This window comes from Saccostrea echinata, unplaced genomic scaffold (genome assembly GCF_033153115.1).
Source record: "Saccostrea echinata isolate AGI-Se365-2 ecotype Australia unplaced genomic scaffold, CSIRO_AGI_Sech_v1 ptg000017l, whole genome shotgun sequence".
NCBI classification, from domain to species: Eukaryota; Metazoa; Mollusca; class Bivalvia; order Ostreida; family Ostreidae; genus Saccostrea; species Saccostrea echinata.
This window is the reverse complement of record NW_026889766.1, coordinates 5,062,590-5,087,869: the sequence shown is the minus strand read 5'-3', so window position 1 is coordinate 5,087,869 and position 25,280 is coordinate 5,062,590. Positions and strand designations below refer to the sequence as shown.

Genomic DNA, 25,280 nt, shown 5'->3' with positions numbered 1-25,280 from the left:
CTTTTATTATTCTTGTTCAACTTGCTCTGTGGCTGTGCATATCTCTCAGAGCCAGACAAACTCTCGACTGAGGGGCCATGATAAATAAAAATTTATACGAGGCACACTAACTTATCATATCTATGTACTAAATTGAAGATTTTCAAGAATTAATGCATTTTACTATATAATGAATGGAGCCCCGTCCTAACAACTGATTCAGGTCTGTTTTTGTTCTTATGAAGCAGGATTTATTCAGAAACTTCTACATGAGAAGAAGGAGTCTGGCTTCAATTCGATATTAAGATTTATCAAGTAACAAAATCATTTTTATTCTCTATTTATGATATTTTTTAAAACTTCGATTCAGTTTCACTGTAGATCACCAAATGTTTGCATTTTTTCTTATTTTCGCAAGAACGTTGATTTGGATTTACAAGCAAATCAAAATTTTCAAAAATGAAAGCCATTGCTTAATATAATCTTAAATAATAAAAATTAATGCGATAATGAAATTTTTACAAGCAATCGCCTACACATCATAACGCAAAAATAATGTTCTCTCGAAAAATTGTTTTACAGTATATAAACATATAGTTCAGTATGTACTTAGTTTCTTTATTAATTTATAGATAAATCCCATTACAAAGGAATAAACTTGAGTAGTCATAATTGATAAAAGCATTCTCTCAAAGAATATTACATTTGCCATCAATTAGCAATAGTTACTTTCATTCATATGTCGATTTTGATATATCCAAGTGAACTTGAAATTTAGACACCAGAGTCTGTTAAGTCTGTTTCATATTTGGATGTTTTACTGACTACAGACGATAAAAGTCAACTGACAACTAAACTGTATGACAAACGAGATGATTTCAACTTTTCCATCGCCAACTTTGCTTATTTATGTCGTAATATCCTGCGATCACCTAGATATGGTGTTAACATCTCCAAACTTATTTTATACTCAAGAGCATGCTCCATATACGATCAGGTTTTAAACCGAGGCATGCCACTCACACATAAGTTTATGTTACGGGGATTTCAACAACCTCGTTTAAAGTCAGCATTTCGTAAATTCTATGGTCGTTATATCGACTAGTTATCATAATTAAAATATCATTGAGTCGTATTTTGACTGATTTGTTTCAGACCAATTGTTAGGCTTTTGTTTTTATACAGAATTTGACTACGGAATGTACCGTCACTTGGATTAAATAATACTGATAGGTTAAATTTACTAAGAAAGTCATTATAAGGAACATAGAATTTACAAAATGCTGAATTTAATCAAGGTTGATTAAATCACTGTAACATCAACAAACATAAACATCTGCTCCAAGCTTGGCAGATAAACCATTTCTTTTGTTTGTATAATCTTTGTATAGCCTTTTTTTCTCACTTAAACTATACAAAATGTAGAACGATTGAAGATTGGCATTTGACCTTTGATTAATATCATGCTGTAATATACCAGTATGTGTCTATAACTCTTTATCCATTCTGACAAAGTGCTCGGTTGTCCCTTTTCATATCTAACCCATTGTCTAACATTAGATGAAAGGGATTTGATAATACAATTGAAATTCTCTCACCATAGATAGGTGCCTCCTGATTTTCGACACTTTTTAAAAACTATTGCGTTTAGGTCATCATTTTATCTAACTTTATATCGACAGTAATGGTATGTCCACCGGTAATAAAGAAAAATGAAGTTAAATGAAGGGGTAGAACAGGAACATCTAGGATAATTTTGATTAAGATCTTCAATATCTAGGCACCGTGGAAGTTGTTTTTTTTAAGTAAGAAGCTTTGATACCACTGTATGAGGTAAAGGGTAGAATTCAACTTTAAATATTGTGGAATGCGAGACTGACTTAACTTTCTTACATGTATGATTAAGAACTAATAATAACAACATCTATATCGTTGTTGGAATATTTCAGCTTAAGGACAGTGGGGTATACTTAATTATAATTAAGAAATTAGTTCTCTATATAAATGCTAAAAAGTTTCTTATGTCAATGATTTAAAAAAACGCAGTATACGATTCTCAAGCAAAGTAATGATCCGACTTATCTAACTCCATACGACCCACCTCTAATCCAAAGTTACTTGTATTATCAGGAATATGTTTTATCTGAAACCAAACTTTCTTTTCATGTCGTTATCTCCATTTTTCATTGAAAGAAACGAGTTTACATTACAGGATATTAACTTTATACTGATGATGTATTATCTAAGCAAAGTGAAATGGAAGTGGATTCACAGATTTATATTCAATTATTATAATATTATTGATCATTTTGATATGTGTTGACAGTATATAGAAAAATGATACCAGTTAAACAAATAATTGTTAAAATACAAATCAGAAAAATACATACCAACAAAAATCTTAAATATTAGACCCAAAGAAACAATTTACGGTGCATTCCCATAAAGTGTTGCTAAAGAAGGTATTTTAAACGTACAGGAAAGTTTTTTTTTTTGACATTTCATGGCTGAATAACCCTGAAAGAATGACACAAGTGTTAATCAAGATCCTCGAGTTTCATAAACGACGCAAAATAAAGACAGCTGTGTTGTTATGTTTCAAATACTTTTTTGAATTTACATTAGGTTGTCATACATGAATCATATGGGGTACCTTAAAGCCAGGTTTAGAAATCCTCCATTGCATTCAGGATATGGCGGTCTCGTTATATAAGAGTACACTATTTTCAAACGAATTTCAGATTAATGATCAAAGAAAAAGGACTAATCAGTACACGTACAGAACTTTGTAATGCAAGAATAAAACGAAACCCAAATCATATTTAACTTAATTTAATCATTCTAATGAGGGTATGTAGCTTAAAATAAAGGTTATTATATATACTTCATATTTAGATATGTTGAAATCATTTACCTAGACTCCTGTTTGGAAAACATCTCCTGATATTACTCAGAGGCATTTAAATCAAATAAATAATATAAGAACATCTTCTTAAAAAACAGTTGCAGTGGTCTAATACAGTAGAAATTGTCTGAAAAACATAGAATTCGGCATTGATTTTCACTCTAAATTCTTTCTGAAAATATGGAAAAGAGCGCAATAAAAAAGGTTTAAAAAGTTTGAAGTTCATAAGCAGGGACATATCTAAAACTAGAGTCTTGAATGAAAGTTTAAAATTGATCGTGATCAATGGTCTTTTTTTTTTTTGCGAAGCCTTCTGTGATTGGAAAGAATTAGGCACAGTAATGTGTGCTATGTTAATCTTATATTATTATGTGTGTTATGGGCAAGATTTTATTTTCCTGTGTAACTTTTAACAAGAGTTTTGATTTGCTTACAAGTGGCTATAAATTCCCGTAGACCCTGCTTACTTCGGGTGTAAAACGTGACGTCACAATTCACTATTTGTGTCTGTGTAATACATTTTTAGATATCCATAGTTACAAATTCGTCGTTTGTACTTCACGTCTTTTTAACGTTTGGTTCCATCATAGGAAGAGCTCTCTACGACTCAAAGGCTCGTCTAAATAAGGTACACATGCATTGTTGTTTATCATGTTTCTGAGAGATGTGTATGTATGCATATAAATAGATAAATCTATGTAAATAAAGATGATTATGCCCACGCGGTATGTGGGTATGCTAAGGCTACACCAAGAGATATCCTACTTGCCTTTACAATATGACGTCATAGTAAGCTGTATGACGTGAACTTTAGAAATAATGATTTCTTAATATCTATATTTAAAGTTTCATTTCAGGTCCAAGAGATGAATGGAATCATTCAAAACATAATATAAACTAAATCTTGTCGTTTTTGGTTGGTATAAATAGCTAAGTATTTAGCACGGGGGGTAAAACCAAACCCATGACGTCATAACTATTGATCAAATATTTGCCGAGTGAAATTAAACGTGACGAGAATTCCTGTAAACAAATATTTGAAATGGGAGTTTTTAAGCATATACCATGAATGTTATGTATGATTTATAAGGAATTAAAGATTAAGAATCAGGTACGCTGACATATTCTTATCATGTTTTTTTATAATAAACACACAGGCAGTGCTTTGAAATCCCGATCAACTTTTCCTCTGTCGTTCTATAACAACAGAGATGTAAAAGTTCAACACTACGCCGCATACTTTGAAACATAATTTTTGTTTGTATCGAAAGCTTGTATTCTATAGTACTTGGAAAGTGCGGCTAGAATAGTATGGTTAACATGAATTGATAACAATTCCTTGTATAAAATGTAAAAAATTTGGTAAGGTTTCATGCAAAACTTTGGAATATTTTTAACTGTAACGGGAGAGTAGGATTCTAGCTGCACTTTTCATGGCCCAGTGATGTTTTTACATAATTATTTTCACTAAAAGAAATGAATTCTCTCCGGGGTAGTGTTGAACTTTTCACTTTTTCATTAAGGCAATTTTTCTATTTATAGATGTCACGTGATGACGTCGTAGTGAAATGCTTCTTTTAGCCTAAGACTCAATGACGTCTATACAATGGATAATAATAGTAAATGTTTTATCAATGGTTTTTCCTATTTATCAATGTTACATTTTACGAAAAAAGTCTAAATTCGCCGAAATATGATCTGGGTACTGCCTTAACATACCTGCGCAATACGACCACTTCGCATTGTACGTTAATTTAAAACATCGTGTATATTTCCAATCGCGAGCTTGAAATCCTTCTAGAATAGATCTAGATCTAAGCTGCGGACACTGAATGCTCATAGTACACGATTCACGGATCTAATAAAGTTTGGAACATTATTAAAATGAAATATGTGGAGATAACGAACAGTATACGAGCTCAAAAGTCCACAAACATTACAAAATAGAAGCAGAACAAACACATGCCTCTAAGACATCAGAGATGGGAAAATCAGTCGGCAATTCAGTGTGTAAATAATGCCCTAACAATTAGTGCGAAAAAAGTCGGTCAGCATTTGATTTAATGATAGATTGTATTTGCTGACTAGGTCATGGTACCGGCCATAGAACTTACGAAATGATGACTTTAAACGAGACTGCTTATATTCGTGTTTCATCAATTTGTTTGTCAATAACGTACCTCGTTTTAGAAATTGTTCATACTTATAGCATACTTTTGCTTATCGAATCAACTGAGAGATATAAACCCCGTATACAGGTGATAAGGGTATATTGCTGCAAAGGTAAGGGAAGTTGACGATTGAGAAATTAAAACTACCATTTTCAATAGTATGAATACATCATTGACATCAAACTGAGTAATTTTAGATTTCTCTGAACTCAATACCTCTCTTTTATATTGTGACAATACTGGCAACATATGCACGATATAAAAGCGGTGGCTTAGAGTCCAAAGGAATCTCGGATTAAAACCCGAGATGATATGGTAAGCTTTAATATTAATTTGCATGTATATTTAAGGCAGTTCAGTAATGGTTCCTGTATTAAAACAATCGAAACTCAAGACATTCAAGACGGGGTTTGATTGATATTCTGAAAGTTTAGACAGTGTCAATGATATTTAAGGAGACCCAATCTCGTTGGAATTTACGAAAACGGATTGGCAAATATTTTTGAATTTTGAATACATATTTGTATGTTCCGAGCTTACAAAATTAGACTGAAATTTTGTTACCATGCCTTGATTGTAGTAGAACGGGGGAAATTTCAAAATATTGCCCATATTTGTGGTTTTACTCACAATTATATGCTAAAACTACCTTATAAACAATGGAATTGACAAACTAAAAAAAACAAACTAAATGATGATTTTTTTTGCTTTACATACATATTATGCAATATCCATTCCTCATTTAAAAATGAAAAGAAAATTGGGGGTAGCCATTATTGTAGTGAAAATGGGGCATATTAAAACACAAAAATAAGGCTAAAAATTATACAAAAGATACTTTATAAATCGCAGTAGGTTTACATAATAACAAACAAATGATTGTTGTATTGAATATGTTTCTCAAAATTAAAAACCCTTACTTTATGAAAGAATTTTCTTTCCATTTTTGTTTTACGTGAAAATAGAAAGGTGGGGGGGGGGGGTTAAAGGCAATAAAATTACAAAGTTTATGTAGTTTATGTAGGAAGCTAAAATATATTTTCTTGGTTGCATTTATATGATACGTAGAATTTTTTTAAAGTCAATCTACCGAATGCATATTTAAGTTATCAACAAAACTGGTAAATGAACATTTACAAGGAGAAAGACTACATGTGTTTACTTTAGGTTGCAGTAGTTTTTCAATCCAAAAAATTAAAATAAAATAAGATAAAACATGTAATTTACTTAGAAATTGAGAATATCTTAAAAAATAAATTATATTACAAAGTTGCTTATTAATTACAACATGTATTTATTAAAACACAAGCATTGATATTTGCAATGTTAAGTTACATGCACATAGTACATAAATGAAGTTTTTCACACCTTTGTGTAGATATTGAGTTTATCTGATTCAAAATCAACATAAAGTATCTGCCATATTTCTTCAGGAAAAAATGTTCAAAGAGAATGAAGATATATTGAAGAGAAACACTTGTTTTTACTTATACTGGAAAATAAATGCAAATAATGATATCAACTACTTTATCTTGGTCTAATACATGTTACAAATATACTTTAGTCTATTTCAGATTGTTCTATTTACTGAATGTTTACTTTTAGTTCTTCCTACAACACTGGACTGCTCACTCTAACTGCATAAAACTTCCATGGAATAAGATCTCTTTAGAGAGCAGTGTTTATTTTGCTTCCTTAAAAAAACAATATGAAAAAATGCACCAATGCCCATTTCATCCTCTTACGTGTAGCCTTACAGTTATTACATGTATGCCAATGATACTTATTTTTCAACTGTTAAACATGTATATTGGGGACTTAATATCTACTTATTATAAACACAACTGATATTGTCTATCTTGTTTCTAAAATCCATTCTTGAATATGATTTTTAATAGTTTTTAATCAATATTAACAGACCTGCCTACCATTTTAGTGCAGAGGTGTAATCTAAATCCTAATGTTGTTGGAATTTCACAGACGAATGTGTTATTCTTGTATTTTCCAATTATGTTTTCTCGCTGTGGTTCTTTTTAATGTAAATCGAACTCAACCTTGTATATCATATAACAAAGAGCGGTATTTTAAATTAAGTTCAAATCATTTACATTTTTAACTGTTTTCTCTTGAATAATTCTTTGGATTGTAGGTGTGTTAATTTCTCGATGTAAATTTCGCCAACATGTCAATTTACCGAGCTGTCATAGTGTCTGTAGGCAGTGGACGGAGACTATCATAATGGAAATTAATGTGGAATGCTTTACGTATTTCAATTCTGTTACGGTCTATTCTACTACTTGGACAGACGTTTTGTATTATAATTACAATTTTTCCATTTTTTATTAATGTAAATATCAGGAATCGTTATCAAGTTTATTTGGTACGCCAGGGATATTAGCAACAGTTGGAAACATGGGATAATTTATGCAAAACGGGATTTGCCCATTATGCAAATTGTCTCCCGTTTCTAAGTAAAGGAGAAAGGCCGAAAACTGTCCATTCTGTGAGAGAAAGAACTAATCGAGGGCCATAGGCCCGAGATTAGTTCTTTCTCTCACAGAATGGACAGTTTGAGGCCTTTCTCCTACTTAAAACATGATTTCCTTTGTTTTGAAAATTAAATATAAAATGTACAAAATGACAGGTAGCACACATACAATGGCAAGTTCATTGTTTACGGAATGGACAGTCACAGGTAAGCGAGGGATGCAGAGCAATTTGTTGAATAAGCCATTGTGTTTCCAGATGCAAAAACAAAAGGTTTTTGTCTTAAGAATGGACAGTTACAGGTGGATTATGCGGGATACTAGTATTTCTACAAGTATGCGATGCTTCAAAATCAGTTTACAGTTTGCGTTGTAAAGGTATACATGCTTTCCTGTGATGGAGAGAGTATATGACAGAATCAATATCTTATAAACCAAAATATGCACAAAATTAGTGATATTTGGATCTGGAAACAGAAAAGGAAGATTAAAAGAAATATTAGCCAAATTTTGACCCAAAAATGAACTTCGACAACAGAAACAGATGATCAAATTCAAATCAAACCTGGAAATGTTTTATTTGAATTCTATTTCTGAGGATATATTAACTGCAGCAGTGTAATGGTGAGATGCAAATTGTGTTCTGAGTGTTGGATTAGCCATGAGCCAATCTTCGACCTGAAATGTTTTTCAAATCAAATCGGGAAATGTTTCATTTTTATTTATTTTCTACCGTAATTAATATTGACTGCAGCAGTGCAGTGTTCATAGTGCAAACTGTTTTCTGGGTGGAGGATTTAATATTAGACGCACTTCTATCTGAAAATAAATTCTCCTCGAGGGAATGATTTTTCCGAAATTTAAATCAAATGTGAAATTGTGTCATTTAAATTCAAGTTTTGTGAAAATTAAGTTTTGGGTATTGAAATAGTGTGCATCATTCATGGATTTGAAAGAGTAAAATCGAATGGATGCTGTGTAGACATTGTGTTCTGGATTAACTTTGGTCTCCGCGTTCTTTTTGTTATTTACATGTAAATTAAAAAGTATTTAATATATTTGTTTTTGTTTCCGTCTTGAACACATTCCAAAGTTTACCTGTAACTCTCCATTCTGTTTGTTTTAACTGTCCATTCTTTTTGAAATGAACAGATTGAAAATACAATGACAAAATAAAAGCACATGGGAGAAAGGTTATTCAATGATATGAACTAAAGAAAATGCATTATAAACATAGAAAAATCAACAAGGATTCCAGTTGCTATCAAACATAACAATATTATACAAAACAAGTTATAACAATATATACAATAATCTGTAAAATATCATTTACGTAGTTGTGTATCAGCCCTGACACAACCATATTGTACTAGGTAAGAAAGCGTTTTGGAACAAGGGCTCTCCCGCCCTCAAGGCTGAGATATCTCTATCTAGGTCCGTTGTTAAAGGGCTGTTTCGCCCTCCAAGTTAAATCCATAATTTCTGTTTAATTTGTGTAAATTAAGAGCAAATTTTACATTTAAGTGTTAAAGAAATATATTTTGTACACTAAAATTAGATATAAATTAAAAAATATATATTTATGCTAAAATATTGAGAAAAGTGTTTTTGAAAAGTGCGACAAATGATTGTACTTGTGATGTAAGAGAGATAAACCTTGTTTACTGTAAACATCAACACATCATATTTGAAAAATGGGAATTTATTCGCTTTGACAGTAACACAAAAGCAAGTTTTCTCTTTATGTGTTTTTTTTTAGTTTTATATCGTAATGAAACAGTGATCAAGGGCAAAAGTCCTTGCTATAATACAAATTTGGAGCAGAGCAAACGCCGACCTCTAAAAACATCAGAGATAGGATAAGGTGCCATGGAGGAGTAAGCATCCCCTGTCGTTCAGTCACACCCGTATTGCCCCTCTAATGATCGAATGATCGGGCAAACGGAAAAATCCGTAGATAGTACAGTGTGAAAATAATGTCATAACAATTTGTATGTAAAACGTCAATCAACATGCAATTTAATGAGAGATTGTACTTGCTAACAAGGTCATTGTATCGACCATAATGTTTGCAAAATGTTGACTTTTAACGAGACTGTTTATTTTCTTATATCATCAACTTATTTTCAATAGTTTGCCTCGACATAGATATTGTTCGTAATTAGAGCATGCTCTTGCATATCGATATGCAGGTGATAATGGTATATCTTATCTGTCTTACATCATAAGTACAATCAATGGTATATTGCAACATAAATAAGGGAAGTTGACGACAGAAAAGTTGATGAGATCACATTTATAATAAAGTTTTGTTGTTAGTTTGCCATTTATGTCTTTTTCTCGTAAAATATCTAAATGTGAGATAGATGTGTCAGACTCTGGGGTGTCTTTTTTTTCGAGTCCAATGGGATACTAGTACATGTAAATCGAATCAACGTCGGAACGAAAATGAATATTGTAAAATGATAAAACGTCATCGATATATCTTAATGTCGAATTGAAGGGCATAGCAAAGGAATTTTGCAAATTTTGTTGTATTTAAGGATATGTTTTCAAGTATCGCTGTAAGATATGTGTTTAATCCATGCATGATTCAGCAGAATCTCTGCAGAGGGTCTTTCTTCTGGATCTTTTTGGAAACACTGATCTAAAAATATTCTGCAGGTCTCTGAAACTTTTTCAGGGAGTCCGTAATCGAAATCTGCACCCATGCCTATCTTAAACATAGCAGCTTGACTCTCTAATTCAGACCAAGGTGCTCTTGTGGTAAGCATTTCTAAAATTACACAAGCCAAACTCCTACAAAAAAATAATATATAAAATGCCTAAAATCCCGAAATCTATAAAAATTAACTTTTTTTTATTAATAAAGATTCCCCTTTCGCCTTGAAGTAAAATGAGCTTATACAAGAAGGAGTGGTCAAAAAGTTTGTGGACTAGCGCGATAAAATCGATGTTATGTGAGATAGAAATTTTAAATTTTGCACATTTTATAATAAGACAATTTAACATACAATTTTTAACCATTTACTCCGTTCGAAATTTAAAAGTAAAAAATACTAACTATTCAAATACCCGTGTTGTGTACACTCAGCAGAACCCAAATTAAGTCAAGTAACTTGATTTAAACAAGCTGAACAAATTTGCACAAAAATATCATTTTCGATTAAATTTTCAAGAAAAATATCAAAAGCTGCACAGAAGGTTTGTATAATGTTTTAAAAAATTGACGGTATTTTAAGCGTTTTTAATGATTTTTCGATAATTTCTTCTGTAATGTTTGAAATTTGTGGGTGAAAAAAAAATGAAGCCGTGGAGCAAAGTGTTCTTTCACTAAATTATACAGTTTCGTATGCAAATTGGAAAATCGCCAAATGAAACGTTAAAATTGCCAAATGAAACAGAGAACGAAAGAATATATATATTTAGAAAAAATTTTTTTGCGCCAGTCCACGATCTCTTTTATCACCCTCGTACTCACCAGATGTCGGTTTTTGTCCCATATCCATCCTTTTTAATCATTTCAGGTGACATCCAGTAAATTGTGCCAGTAAGAGTTTTCACTTTGCCGCTTGAAAATGTGTTCATAAACCTCGAAACACCAAAATCAGCCAGTTTTATGCTCTTCTTGTCAATGTCAAGTAAAATGTTTGCAGCTTTAAAAAATGCATGAAAAGAAATTTAAATTCAATTTTAAATTCAAAATTTAATTTTAAATCAATCATGATTTAGCAGAGAGAGAGAGAGAGAGAGAGAGAGAGAGAGAGAGAAGGAAAATGAATGATAGTTTATTTGAATGTCTTCGTTCATTTGAAGTGTTTCTTATTTAACCTTTTTTTCAATGATTCACTGAATGACAAATACGTTAGTACGGTATTTGAATAAAGATAAAGAATGATCATTAAAATAATGATTGTATTTCATCATCTAAGGTATTGTTTACTACTTTTTACCATGTGCAATTCTACGCTCAATCATTTATTCACTCATTCCTGGTTTGTAAGTTCATGACCTATGATGTTAAGCGGTGTATATGGGTGTCTTTGACTAGGTTTTCTAGTCTTCGCACCTGGCTGACGCAATGTTATAAACATACAATAATTTTGTTCGAATCGCTTGATGAGAACATCCTGAATAAGACAAACATTAATCAGATAAATATATATTCTAATAACTATGGAGGGTAATCGTGTTCAAAAATGCAGACTTGTAAGATTGTAAATCCAAACTTGTAAGTTTGTAAATCCAAACTTGTATCAGTTTCATAGTCTACATATGTAGGTAGGTAATTCCGACATCCTAGCATGTAGTTCCGAACATACAACTGTGTTGACTTTGAGTTTATACTATGAATGTGTGTATTTTTGATGTTGTAAACTTTGTTTTCCGGAATTTATATTTCCGCGCTCTGAATAAAACACAAAGACAATTGACAAGTCTACAAATGTACAGTCTACATGATTGTCGAATTTTGAATATGAGAAATTATGGAGGGGCAAAGTGCCACATTTCCCCCCCCCCTTTTTTTTATTCTAACTTCTTCTTTTTCCAACTGAAATAAATGATTTAGATTTTATTTCTTTTTTTTTATTCTAACTTCCAATCTTATATTAATATTTTAATTTGAATTTGTTATTTAATGTTAATTCTAACTTTCTGTTTATATGTTCCAATTTTTTTTATCCTCTTAATTTTATTTTAGTTGACGATGTGACACGAATCATTACCCGCTTATTCACGGCTTGCGCGGATCTAGAGGGGCTTCGGTTTTTAAGGTCTCAACCGAAAAATTATTCAATTTGACTTTCAATGCCGAAGGAATAGTCATTACCAACACTTATGTTAAACGTCTCACAGTTTGCCGGCCGGTACTAGGAACTTAGGACAAGCGAACTCTTACCCTCCAATGGCCTACAAAGCTAGCGCCCAACCACTAGGCTATTGTGATCAGTGCCCCAGTTTATTAAGAACCAATGTAACTGCAATGATATCATATTTAAAAAAAAACAACAACCACTCAGTAGATGAAAATCCGTATCAATGTTTATCGGGGGGGGGGGGGGGGGGCTCCAAACAAAAACAATGACGATAAAGAAAATAAATAAATTGCCCAAACTCCTCCTTCGTGGGAAGCAATGTTAAGGATATCTTAAACTTTTCAGTAACTTTTTTTTTCAACGCAAGAATTTTCCAGAGTTTAATGATACCGCAAAATAAGGAGGATGGCGGTGGGGGTGGTTGGGCATACAGCCTATAAATGAATTTTCATATTAAATCAGCTGCAAAGGATTATTCTCTACACAAAAAAGTTGGGAGCCCAACCTTTCGATCCCTCCTACTTCGGACCTGAGATTTGTTAGTGAAAAAAATTCTCTGTCCTACTTTAAAAAAAAAATGTGATGACAATATCAATTTAAAGATACCTGATATTTGTGTACCGTAGGAGGACAATCAAAAATGGCGGTCATATTTATCATATTTGAAACATCTTGCACCAAGGCCATAAAACTTAGACGGGCTCATTTTTTATCACAGTCTCACATTCACCAAAGGAGTTAATAATATGTAGAAAAGAGAGACAGGGGTCAAAAGTGAGCTCATCTAAGTTTTATGGCCCCGACCTAGGTCCGTATGTAGCAAGTGGGGTGAGGATGCCAGTATATACTATATGTATACCAATAAAAAAAGCAATTTCTGATTGTGTCCCCTCAATAATTTTGTCGGTAAATACCTAAGAAAAGAAATGAGGCTAATTCATCGTTGTGCCCCATCAACAGGAATGTTTCATTTTTTTTGGGGGGGGGGGGGTCTTATCAAGAAATTTTTGTTTTGTGCCCACTGCTCCACCCCCACCCCCCTCCCCCCACCCAATGAAATTGCTTCCTACGGGCCTGAAAACGAGAGAAAATACGCAAGAATGATATCATATGGTTTTTAAAATGAAAAAAAAAAATATGTTCCATGGAAATGTTTCAACTTTTTCGTAGCTAGACTGTTCGCCAAGATCTCTGTGTACCTGTACATAAAAGGCCGTAGCGCCCCTTTTCGTTTAAATTTTATTCGGATTTCTTAGTTTAACTCTGTACGTTCTACTTTCTTAAACAAACTTTCGATTTTGCTTATGGTTATTACCCCAAAAAATTAAGTATTAAGTTGGGTGAAGTGAAACATAATTGAAATTTTAAGATAGAATCAAAATACGAAAGGAATCAAAATTGCCAAAATAAAATAAATAAAATAAAATAAAACAGGAAAATATAAACAAGAACAGGCACGTATCCAAGGGGGGGGGGGTCCATCCCAGTCCAAAAAAACCCAACCCAGAAATTTCTTGACAAGCAAAAAAAAGTAAACTCCTTTCCCAAGCATGAAAAACCTATTTCGCGCGCGTGTGTTTGTTGGGGGGTGGGGGTAGTCGTCAACTTAACACAGATCAGTGTTTTCGAGGGGGGTCCAAGGTAACTTTAAGTTCGTTTAGTGTAAACATTTTAATAAGTCTGTAAATTTCAGGTGGAGGGGTGGGGTGGGGTGGGGGTCCGGATCCCATTCTAGATCCACGCCTTCAAGAAGTAAGAATTAAAATAAAAAATAAAAAATGAAGAATTTAATTTGGAAAACAAAAAGTTAGAAACATTTGTAGACTTGTCAATTGTCTTTGTGTTTTATTCAGAGCGCGGAAATATAAATTCCGGAAAACAAAGTTTACAACATCAAAAATACACACATTCATAGTATAAACTCAAAGTCAACACAGTTGTATGTTCGGAACTACATGCTAGGATGTCGGAATTACCTACTTACATATGTATACTATGAAACTGATACGATTACAAGGTTGGATTTACAAACTTGCAACTTTGGATTTACAAGTCTGGATTTTTGAACACGTATACCCTCCATAAATAACCTGTAATAATTCAATTTGAATTTTAGTTCCGTCTCTACATGGTATAGCTGCAGATCAGTAGCTTGCTGGTCTGAAAAAAAAATTTGGATGGAAGACTAAGGAGCTACAATAACCACCAATGGGGAAAAAAGATATTTATTGCGCACAAAAAGTTGTGCTCGGTACTGATTTCATTTCTCTAATCATCCGAATTATCTTGATACCCAAAAACCGCAAAATGGCACTATAAGTACGTTCCCAAAGAGGGCAAAAGACAATGGTTATGGGGACTGCAGTGGTGTTGAAATAGTAGATTATATGTATGTTGTTTAACGTCCCATTGGAGAGGTTTTCACTCATATAGAGACGTTCCCGTATGCTGATGAAAGGCTTCAAATTTAGACCTAAACTCGATGTAAACCGGGCCATTGAGCAGTGAGGGTTCTTTATCCTGGCAACGCCTACCATGACACGGGACCTCGATTTTTAAGGTCTCCTCCGAAAGACCTGTGATTTTTACTTCTAGTGCCAGGCGCTTGGCAAAGGAACAGTCAATACCTATGTAGTAAAGTTCTGGGTGCTCAGTGAAAGTATGTTGGGAATGAGACGTGCCCTTAAAAGAGCAATTCGTAATGAGAGATCGCCAAGTCAAAGTTAGAAAAATAGTTGTATATTGGAACAATGAATAAATTCTTAATCCCCTAAAATATCAGTTACTTAAGACTGTCGACAGATCACATATGATACAGAAAAAATTGCCCATAAATGATCCACATTGGATACACGACTTATGTAAAACAAAGGAGTTGGTTTGTTATTATCGCCATGTTCATACTGGGAAAAAATATCCTAATCCATCTATCCCAATGTCGAGATTTGGCAATTTGTGACAAATGGACTATTCTTGTTAAAACAATAGCGTACAAAGAAAGATATATAAACCCGGGAAAATATTTTGGCTGCCGTGAACAGTACGCTACGGCGCATGTCACGTGACCGCCTATACCACATATTTCGTGCATTAGCAGGAGGCTGGCATATGTGTATTAAAACCAGAGAGAGCTACTTAAAACATAAACACTGACACTCATTTCGATTTCTTTTACGGACGAAATACAATTAGTTCGCGAACTTTTTTATCACCCCTCGAAATATTATAAGTATTAAGATTTTTTCCCATCGAGGTTTGATATGTAGTATATCAAATTTGGTTTTTCTGACGTAAGTTATTAAGCTAACGAAACAACCATAAAAAATTATCAGTCAACATTTTTTTCAAGAAATTTATGAAAGTCATAAAACACACGTCTAACTCTTTTTCTCTTAACTACATGTATGAAAAATTAGAGAGGACTTCTGATAGTCTAGAGGAAACATTTATGAACTGAATAACAACAGAAAAGGAAATAAAGTCCAATTTATTGATGCAGGAAAATGATGTCCAAAATCCTTGGTATCAAAGTTTCCCTTGTAGAATTATTTTTCCTGTTCCTAGGACTCAAAAACACAGGTAAGACACCACATACGTCATTATACTCAAGTTAATCATTAATGGCTAATGAGCTTGACAGATATCAATGAGCAAAACCAAAAATGCACACTATTTATCATTATTTATAAACACACAATGAGATTTGTACAGTGTATTATTAAAGCGCATAATCAGCCTGCAGAAATAATTACTTTCCTAAAAGATCTCGTAAAAGATTTTATTGACAATATCGCAATGATTGGATAAATTTGCGTAAATGGACGATAAACGAAACCGTTTTCTCATAAAAAATGTCTGGTGTTTACGAAATACATATATATATATATATATATATATATATATATATATATATATATATATATATATATATATATATATATATATATATATATATATATATATATATATATATATATATATATATATATATATCATATCCTGATTTCCCCCCTAAAATGGCTAAGATCGTTTGCTGTTCATCAATATTTTATGTACATCCAAAACACAATTTTATAATGACAGTCCAGTTAACTGAATATTAAAAAAAATAGTTTCTTTTGTAATACAAAAAGAGAGATAATGTGTGGCAGGATCGGGAGTCGAACATGGGACCCCTGTTTTACTAGTCAGGCGCCCTAACCCCTGATATACCCAGGCAGATATCCACGACCCATACACTTATATTTCTCCTTCCTTAAATAATTTCGAACTCGAAGACACAACCAATTTTTTCCTGGAAGACTTTTTCAACTGCAATTCCAGGGATGGTTAACGACACAAAATTATATAATAGGAAATTGTATGGCTGGACTCGGAATCCCATTGAAGTTTCTAAATGTAGTCGCAGAACTTCTCCATTTCTTTTTCAATTTACTACGGAAGGGGCTAATTCCGAAAAAAAACAAAAAAAAAACATAAAGTACAAATTCCTTCTATTGGGAATTTAGAATGCACGTTTTTCTTCATCACACATGGATTTTAATTACAATGAAGTATATTAAGGATTTACATTAAATAAATGTGAGCCTATATAGGGATTTTTTTGTAAAAATTAAAAAAAGAAAAGTTATTCCAAATTTCAAAGAAAAAAAAATTAGTAACCATATCCATCCATGAACGTTCACCTTCCTATGCCCAGTCGACAAACCATGCGAGAACAATGTATGTCCTCACTCGATTTAATAAAGAAGAAGATTTATATTGTGATATGAAATCAAATTTTATTTGTATTTATTCATTTTGTTTTCTTTTTTTTCTTTCGTTCAGTTTAAAACATGAACGAAATCAAAACGTTTACTGTAAGTAAATTATTTCAATTATTTCCATATCTTTAATATCATTTCTCTATTTTTGTTTTATTATATATTTTTTATGGTAGGTCAATGCCTTCTTTCTTTCAATAATAAATGAATTTGAAAGCACAATTAATCTGCCTTTCTAATTAGTTACATTATGAAACTTTTTTTGTACGTGCAAGTGAACAAACTCTTGTATCACAATTTGGCTTATATTGAAATTTCCAAATTTTTGAGTTATTCAATCTTATTTTTAAAAATTGACGTGAAAGCAAGTATAAATTATTAATGTCTTACCTTTAAGGTCTCTATGAATATATCCTCTCTTATGAAGGAAATGTAGACCATCTAGTATTTGTTTAGTAAAGTTCTGCGTTCGAGATTCCAGTAAGCCCCTTGATTCATCAATCAACGTCTTTAATGACCCCTATGTTTAAAAATGTTTGAAGTAATTAGTATAGATGTTGTATAGCACATTAATGACAAAAACAGGACATTTCACAGTTAAACATAACAGCAACCTTTTTTAAAATTTAAAAAAGCAACTTTCAAATTTTAAATTTTATATTAAGATTTTAAAAAAAAAGTTGTACTACAGCACATTCAGTTTTGAACCGGAAGAAGATAAAAGATTCTATATTATCACTTCGAGTCTTGAGAAACCAACCGATGGTAACAGCAATTACTTTGTAAAGCTTGATTAAGGTCATAATTATACAATCGAGAACCTTGACTATTACAGGATCGGGATTAACCTATCCTGTAAAATAGGTACATGTTATTCCTTCGAAATGCAAATGTCGGGAATACTCACACCATACATATACTCCATGAATATACGTATTTCATCCTGGTGTTTTTGGAAACCAAAATATCTAACAATTCTAATGTGATCTAGGCTTTTCAGCGCATTGATTTCCTTTTCTGCGCTTTTAGCATTCTGAAAAATTATGTATAAAGCAAAATATACTTTTTGTTTAGAATAAACTAACCATTCTTTAAAACCCATTGAGAAGAGAAGATTTGTGCTAATTGAACTTCATACTTTAATTTGATTCACAGTACAGAATACTATTCTTTTTAATTGTTTTCAAAATAAAGAATTATTTTTCGGGAAAATTATTTTCAATGAGCATACAAACTTTGATCAATTTTGTCTCATTTCTCGTACGCCTAAGGGTCATATTTGAAAAAAAATGAAGAAAATTTTAAATATAGTAAAAAGTATAAGGAAGTCCTTCATACATTGAATGATTTAAGTCATTTATCGACCCCCACATTTACCGAACTTATTACAAACTGGGTAAGTAAAGCAATGAAATAATTCTATTAAACAATCATTCCTCCAAATAATACGCCATATAATCCCTTTTATAAAATTTACAAAAACCTTTGGGAACAAGACACCCCGTAAAAATCTTTATAACGTCTATATCTTAGATCCTGACCTGAAGTCATCTCCAAAAAGTTATCCAACCAGGTTCAAATAATTATTTATCATACCTAAAATTTGCGAGAATATTTTCAAAGTGAGTTAATATGGTCGATATTAACGCACTTTGAAAAGAAATATTTTTTATGCCCCCGGATCGAAAGATCCCGGGGTTATATTGTTTTTGTCCTGTCTGTCTGTTTGTCTGTCTGTTTGTTGTCACCTTTAATCTTGCCCATAACTTTAGATTGGTTGGAGCTATGACTTTCTTATTTCACATGTGTATTCCTTTTGACAAGACCTTTCTTTGGGTACCATCAAATTTGACCTTTTGACCTTGACCTTGGAGTTTGACCCACTTTTGCAAAATTTTATGAGACTTTGTGACAAGGCCTTCCTTTGGATACCAACAACTTTGACCTTTTGACCTTGACCTTGGAGTTTGATCTACTTTTGCAAAACTTCGCCCTTGGCCAAAACTTTTGAATGGTTGGAGCTAGGGCTTTCATACTACAAATATGTTATTCTTGTGACAAGACCTTTCTTTGGGTACCATCAAATTTGACCTTTTGACCTTGACCTTGGAGTTTGACCCACTTTTGCAAAATTTTATGAGACTTTGTGACAAGGCCTTCCTTTGGATACCAACAACTTTGACCTTTTGACCTTGACCTTGGAGTTTGATCTACTTTTGCAAAACTTCAACCTTGGCCAAAACTTTTGAATGGTTGGAGCTAGGGCTTTCATACTACAAATATGTTATTCTTGTGACAAGACCTTTATTTGGATGCCAACCATTTTGACCTTTTGTCCTTGACCTAGGAGTTTGACCTACTTTTGAAAAACTTTAACCTTGGCCATAACTTTTGAATGATTGGTGCTAGGGCTTTCATACTTCACATATTTAATCCTTGTGACAAGTCCTTTCTTTGGATACCAACCACATTGACCCTTTGACCTTGACATAGAAGTTTGACCTACTTTCGAAAAACTTTACCCTTGGCCATAACTTTTGAATGGTTGGAGCTAGGGCTCCTTGTGACAAGATCTTCCTTTGGATACTAACAACTTTGACCTTGACCATGACGTTTTACTTACTTTTAAAACAACTCTAACCTTCGCCATAACTTTTGAACAGTTGCACTAGGGCTTTCAAATTTCACAGGTATATTCCTCGAGACAAGATCTTTCTTTGGGTACCAACATTTTTCATCTTTTGGCCTGGGTTTTGACTTGCATTTGAGAAACTTTAACCTTCGCCATAAGCTGCCATACGGGGGCATCAGTGTTTCACAAACACATCTTGTTTCAAAGTGCGTTTACCTTGTCCCATATTTAACGCACTTTGAATTTTTTTTGAAAAGTGCGTTGTAATAATGCATTGATATATCCCCAATTACTATTCAGAAGAAAATTTTATCAAGGCCTTTGACTTATTCTGAATATTCTCATAATGGGAACAAATACGACTATCCCAATAAAACGAAATCAAGGTTAACAAAATGCACATTATATAGTTACAACATACCTCTGTAGCTTTGTTATCCATTTCGGTTATTTTGACAATTTTTACTGCCCTGAACCCGAAGGTCTCATTAGAACAAAGGTAAACTACGCCATGTGCACTTCTTCCAAGACATCCTCCCTTCTTCCACCGTACATCATAATGATCTTTAAGTTTAGAACACCAAAATATCTTAAACTGTACTTGCTCTTTCTTGAAGAGTCTCATTAATTACGCTAACTATATAAATCTAGTAGTGATTTGTCTAGATTTAACCTTTCTTTTTGTTTACCTTGGTCTTCTTTGGGTTGCTCAAGAAAATATTCTTCTCTCATATGTAGTGCTGTAAAACAGTCTAGAGTTTGGAGTTTCGTCAAATTTTACGATAAAATAAAGTGCGCATGCACCTTTGAAAAGATTTTTTAAAAATATTTCTTTTCGTAGAGTACCAATATAAAGATGAGAATGTGTAACTATGTCGAATAATTTGGAGAAAACATTACTTGCTAACAAGTACCATGCCCAGTTGCAGTCAAGTTTACCATATTAAAAATTGCAATATCCGATATGCAATATATGAAAGTTATGAATATTTAATATCCTGTTGGTCTCCTGGTATAATATCCAATAACATTCATGATCACAATAACTTTGGATTATTTTAATGTCTAGCTGTCTGGCTGTCCCTCTGTATGGCTGCAGTTTTTCCCACTTGGTTTTCCGCATTTTTTTCTAAACGCTTGCAGATATTGAGTTGATCTTTGGTCTGTCACTTTACCTTGATGAGTTATAGACCAAGTTTGCATTTCGTTCCGCTTCAATGTTTTTGATTGAATTATTGCATTTTCAATCTTTAATGGGAACCAGATTACACTTGCTAGTAGGGTCTAGTATTGCTAATATAATACTCTCGGAGTGACTGTTAAAATTAATTCACAATAAACTTAATTTTTATTTAGAGTTTCTGACCCGATTTTTTTTTTATTTTTGAGTTTGCATCTCATTGTTTCTGTAATATTGAGGAAATACCAACGACTTCAAGATCACAACGATTAAATAAATCCTTGAATTGGGTTTTCGTTACAGCAGATGGCAGGTAATCTTTCAGAAAATATATTAGGGTATACCTTAGCAATGTGTTGTCCACCATTTTATTTTTGTTTAGTTCTTAAGCTTGAATGCTTTCTTTCCTTTTTTTTTTTTTGATTGGGGGAGATGGATAAATATTGGCTTCTGATCGTACGTGTACAGATCATTATCTTTAAAGATCACGTTATATGACTTACTGTGACGACATATTTTTTGCATTTACTGAGTATTTTTATGTCCTCTTCAATATTTCTTCCTATACTTCTTGGAAGAGTTACAATAATTAGCATACAAAAATGATTTATCATAAAAACGTGTAAATCTAACCTTTGAAGTGACTTAATTTGATTGCTGTTTCTTTTTGACCTTCAATTTTCTCTAAAATGAAATGGAAAACTTTTGTCATCTAAGATGTACTCTATCACATTTTTAAGGGTTTTCACCAATAAACACACAAAAAAGGAATTTTATTTCAGTTTATGGCATCTTAAAGACATGTTTAACTAACCTTCTAGTCGACTAATCCTGTTTGATGTTTCCTTACAAAAACTTGTTATCCTTTCTAAAATGAAATGAGCCTTTTTCTAAGATATTTTTTCATATTTATTTTAGGATTTGTAATAATGCACACACAAGAGAGTAACTTTATTCCAGTATATGACATCTTAAAGATATGTTCAACTACTTAGTAACCTTCTAGGTGACTCATCCTGCCTGATGTTTCTTTATATAATCCTGCTATGTTTTCTGAAATGAAATGGAAATATTCTGTCATTTTAAGTATATTTCACCATCGTTCTTAATAGGTTTTCACCAATAACCTACAAAAGTAACTCACCTTCGATGTCACTCATCTTGCTTTCCGATTTCTTAATATGACTCGCCATGTTTTCTAAAATAAGATAGTAGATTGCTAGTTATTTAGCACATCGACCGAAACAAAAAAAAAAGATGTGTTTGTGAAACAATGATGCTCCAGTATGGCAGCTTATGGCAAAGGTGAAAGTTTCTCAAATGCAAGTCAAACTCCAAGGTCAAGGTCAAGAGAAAAAGTTGGTACCCAAAGAAATGTCTTGTCACAAGGAATATACCTGTGAAACATGAAAGCCCTACCACCTACTGTTAAAAGTTATGGTGAAGGTTTAAGTTTTTCAAAAGCAAGTCAAAAGTTGAGGTCAAGGACAAAAGATCAAAAACTGTTGGTACCCAAGGGAAAGTCTTGTCACAAGAAATACACATGTGGAATATGAAAGCCCTAGTATTAACCGTTCCAAAGTTATAGCCAAGGTTAAAGTTTTTCAAAAGTAGGTCAAATTCCAGGGTCAAGGTCAAAGAGTCAAGATTAAAAGTACCCAAGAAATGGTTTTGACACAAGGAATACACATGTGAACAAATGAAAGCCTTAGCTCCAACTGTTCGAAAGTTATGACCAAGGTAATATATTCTTGACCTTGGCCTTTGAGTTTGACCAACTTTCGCAAAAAATTATCAAACTTTAACCTTTGCCATAACCCATGAACAATTGGTTCTAGGGTTTTAACATGTGTGTTCATTGTGACAACACCTTTCCATGGGTATAAGTATTTCTGACCTTTTGACCTTAACCTTAGAGTTTGACCCACTATTAAAATTTAACAAAAATTAACCTTGATCATAACTTTTGAACATTAGTACTAGGCCTTTCATATTTCATATGTGTATGTTTGCGACAAAACCTTCCTTTGGATACAAACAATTTGATCTTTTGACATTGACCTTGGAATTTAACTTCTTTTGAAAAATTTAAACCTTCGACATAACTTTTGAACAGTTGGTGTTAGAGCTTTTATATTTCGCATGTGTATTTTTATGACGAGGTTTTCCCCTAAGTACCATAAATTTTGACCTCTGACCTTGACCTTGGAGTTTGACCCACGTTCAAAAATCATTAACCTTTACCATAAATTTTGAATGGTTGGTGCTTTGGCTTTCATATTTAACAGGTATCCATTGACCAAAGTCCTTTCTTTGGGTAACAACATGTTCTTTTGACCTTGAAGTTTGATTTGCATTTGAGAATCTTAAACCTTTGCCATATGCTGCCATATAGGGGCATCAGTGTTTCACAAACACATCTTGTTTTCTCAGTTATTCACAAAAGTATTAGATCTACATGTTCATTTTTAAAATAATAAATATTTTTTGCAATTTTAACCACATAAATCATTTTTACTGTATTGTAAGTAGTATTTTTTTTTCATTATAAACGAAAAAAAAGTACCCTCCAGTGCAAAAATGCGTTCTTTAGTATTTTGATCATCAGCATATTGTTTGGCCAGTTGATCTCTGTAATGCTTGTCTTGGACGGGATCCATTGTTGTGTGTCTCAAAATATCTACTTCCCTCTCATAGTGATTTCCATTAGAGAGATATCTATCGATTGCTACAATAGCAACTTGAACATACGTCCAGCTATCGTTAAATTCGCTGTTTGTCAGGGCAGGTCTTGCTCTATGGATGATGCGGTTTCGGGCTATTCGTATCCTTTCGATATTTGCAGCTAAGCATGAATCATTTAAATCTGGTTCATTACCCCAACCATTTTCATGAGGTGTAATGTTACAAATGTGTCGTAGAATAATGTACAGCAGTGAAATATCAAAGTCGTCATAATTTCCAGTGTAGGACCCACTTTGAGGCAAAATCAAGTCTCTTTGTTGGGGAGTTAATCTGGGTAGATTATGCTTTTGTTTCATAATTTTAATGGGAAACATAGATGGGGGAACTTTTTTGCGAAGAACATCTCTCAGTTGATCTGTACAGGGTCCAAGTAAAAGTCGACAAGCCCTGTTAGCATTTGTAGTGTCTTCTGTTGAACTGTATAGACTGTTTGCTGTAGCCATGATATGAATTTAGTACGGAATTTTTAAATTATCTACAAGAAAAAAAGTCATACAATGTGGAAAAACAGTTTTCAATGAAACAATCAAAGAGTATATAGGTTAAAACTCATGTATAGATGTAACAATATATTATTGGACCGCAATGCGCACTTTAGCTATCATAGAATAAGCAAATAGATGGAGCCCCTTAATGTTGACTGCAGCATAAAATCGAATATTTTTCAACTTTAGTTACTTTAGAAATGCATGTCATAATATTTGAGGTCAAGATAACTAGTCAGGTGGAACTTGTTCATTTTTATAAAAAAAATTCAGCTTATTCCACTTACATTGAAATCATTAAATCTTGAAAAATTGCTCATTTTGAAATAAAACACAAGCTCCAGTCTCAGTTTTCATTATCTTTGCAATGAAATATCGGTTAAATTAAAATCGATTATATTGAAATATTGCTTATTCTGAAGTAATTACGTATACATTGAGTTATCTGTCCACTCGGCTGATAATAATTTGTTTTTATAGATTGAAAATTAATTGTGTATAATGAAATTTATTCTTTTCTATTTACTTTTTTCACTTTGGGATTGGGATTAAAAAAGATTGTCTTTACATGGCTAGTTTCCTTTACTTAATTTTTAATATATTTGGGGTGAACTGTATATTAGAGCTTGAGCACTATTGTGGGTCCCTGCAGCTAGGAATAGGGCCACGATATAAAGAAATATGAATTGTACTACGTGGGAATGCTTGTATATTAAGGTATCTATTGTAACACCATGGTGCTATTTTTTTTTCAAAGACATGTAATCTTCAAAGTCCATAAGTGGACCATGTGAAAGTTTGAGTTTAATAACTTTAAAATCTTCAAGAAGTTCCTAGTTTATTGAATAGTTGTCATCTGTTTTAGATATGCTTGTTCCGATTAGGCAGCTTTTTAAATTTAAAGATGAGAATATAAAGTGGTGGTGACTGACTTAATTGTAAGCCTATTTTAACAGAAAACATTATTAGGAATTAGTATTTGAGTCTGGTGAATGAAGAGCTCTTTAAAAAGGATATTTACGTATACCCGTTTTTTTTTCTTTTTTTTTTTTAAATTCAATTTGTAATATCTTATTCTTGACACACATTCAAACAATGAATTTAAAAGCTGCTTCAT

General features: G+C 32.6%; 1 protein-coding gene across 1 annotated transcript; it reads right to left on the bottom strand.

Moving 5' to 3' along the window:
* Positions 1-10,093: 10,093 nt before the first annotated feature.
* LOC133189270 (mitogen-activated protein kinase kinase kinase 3-like) lies at positions 10,094-24,121 on the bottom strand. Its single transcript, XM_061324673.1, has 10 exons — positions 23,500-24,121; positions 22,078-22,131; positions 21,933-21,986; positions 21,748-21,801; positions 21,567-21,617; positions 20,175-20,317; positions 18,029-18,154; positions 17,512-17,641; positions 11,023-11,197; positions 10,094-10,340 (listed from the first exon to the last, which is right to left on the bottom strand). The coding sequence occupies exons 1-10, from the start codon at positions 24,119-24,121 to the stop codon at positions 10,094-10,096; spliced, it is 1,656 nt and encodes a 551-aa protein (XP_061180657.1).
* Positions 24,122-25,280: the final 1,159 nt, after the last annotated feature.

Excerpts from the sequence above, each read along its gene's own strand:
- LOC133189270 (XM_061324673.1), bottom strand. The coding sequence starts at position 24,121 with ATGGCTACAGCAAACAGTCTATACAGTTCAACAGAAGACACTACAAAT. Across the intron at positions 21,618-21,747 it reads CAGGATTAGTCGACTAGAAG|AGAAAATTGAAGGTCAAAAA; the intron begins GTTAGTTAAACA and ends ATTTCATTTTAG. Across the intron at positions 10,341-11,022 it reads GGGACAAAAACCGACATCTG|GAGTTTGGCTTGTGTAATTT; the intron begins GTGAGTACGAGG and ends ATTTTTTTGTAG.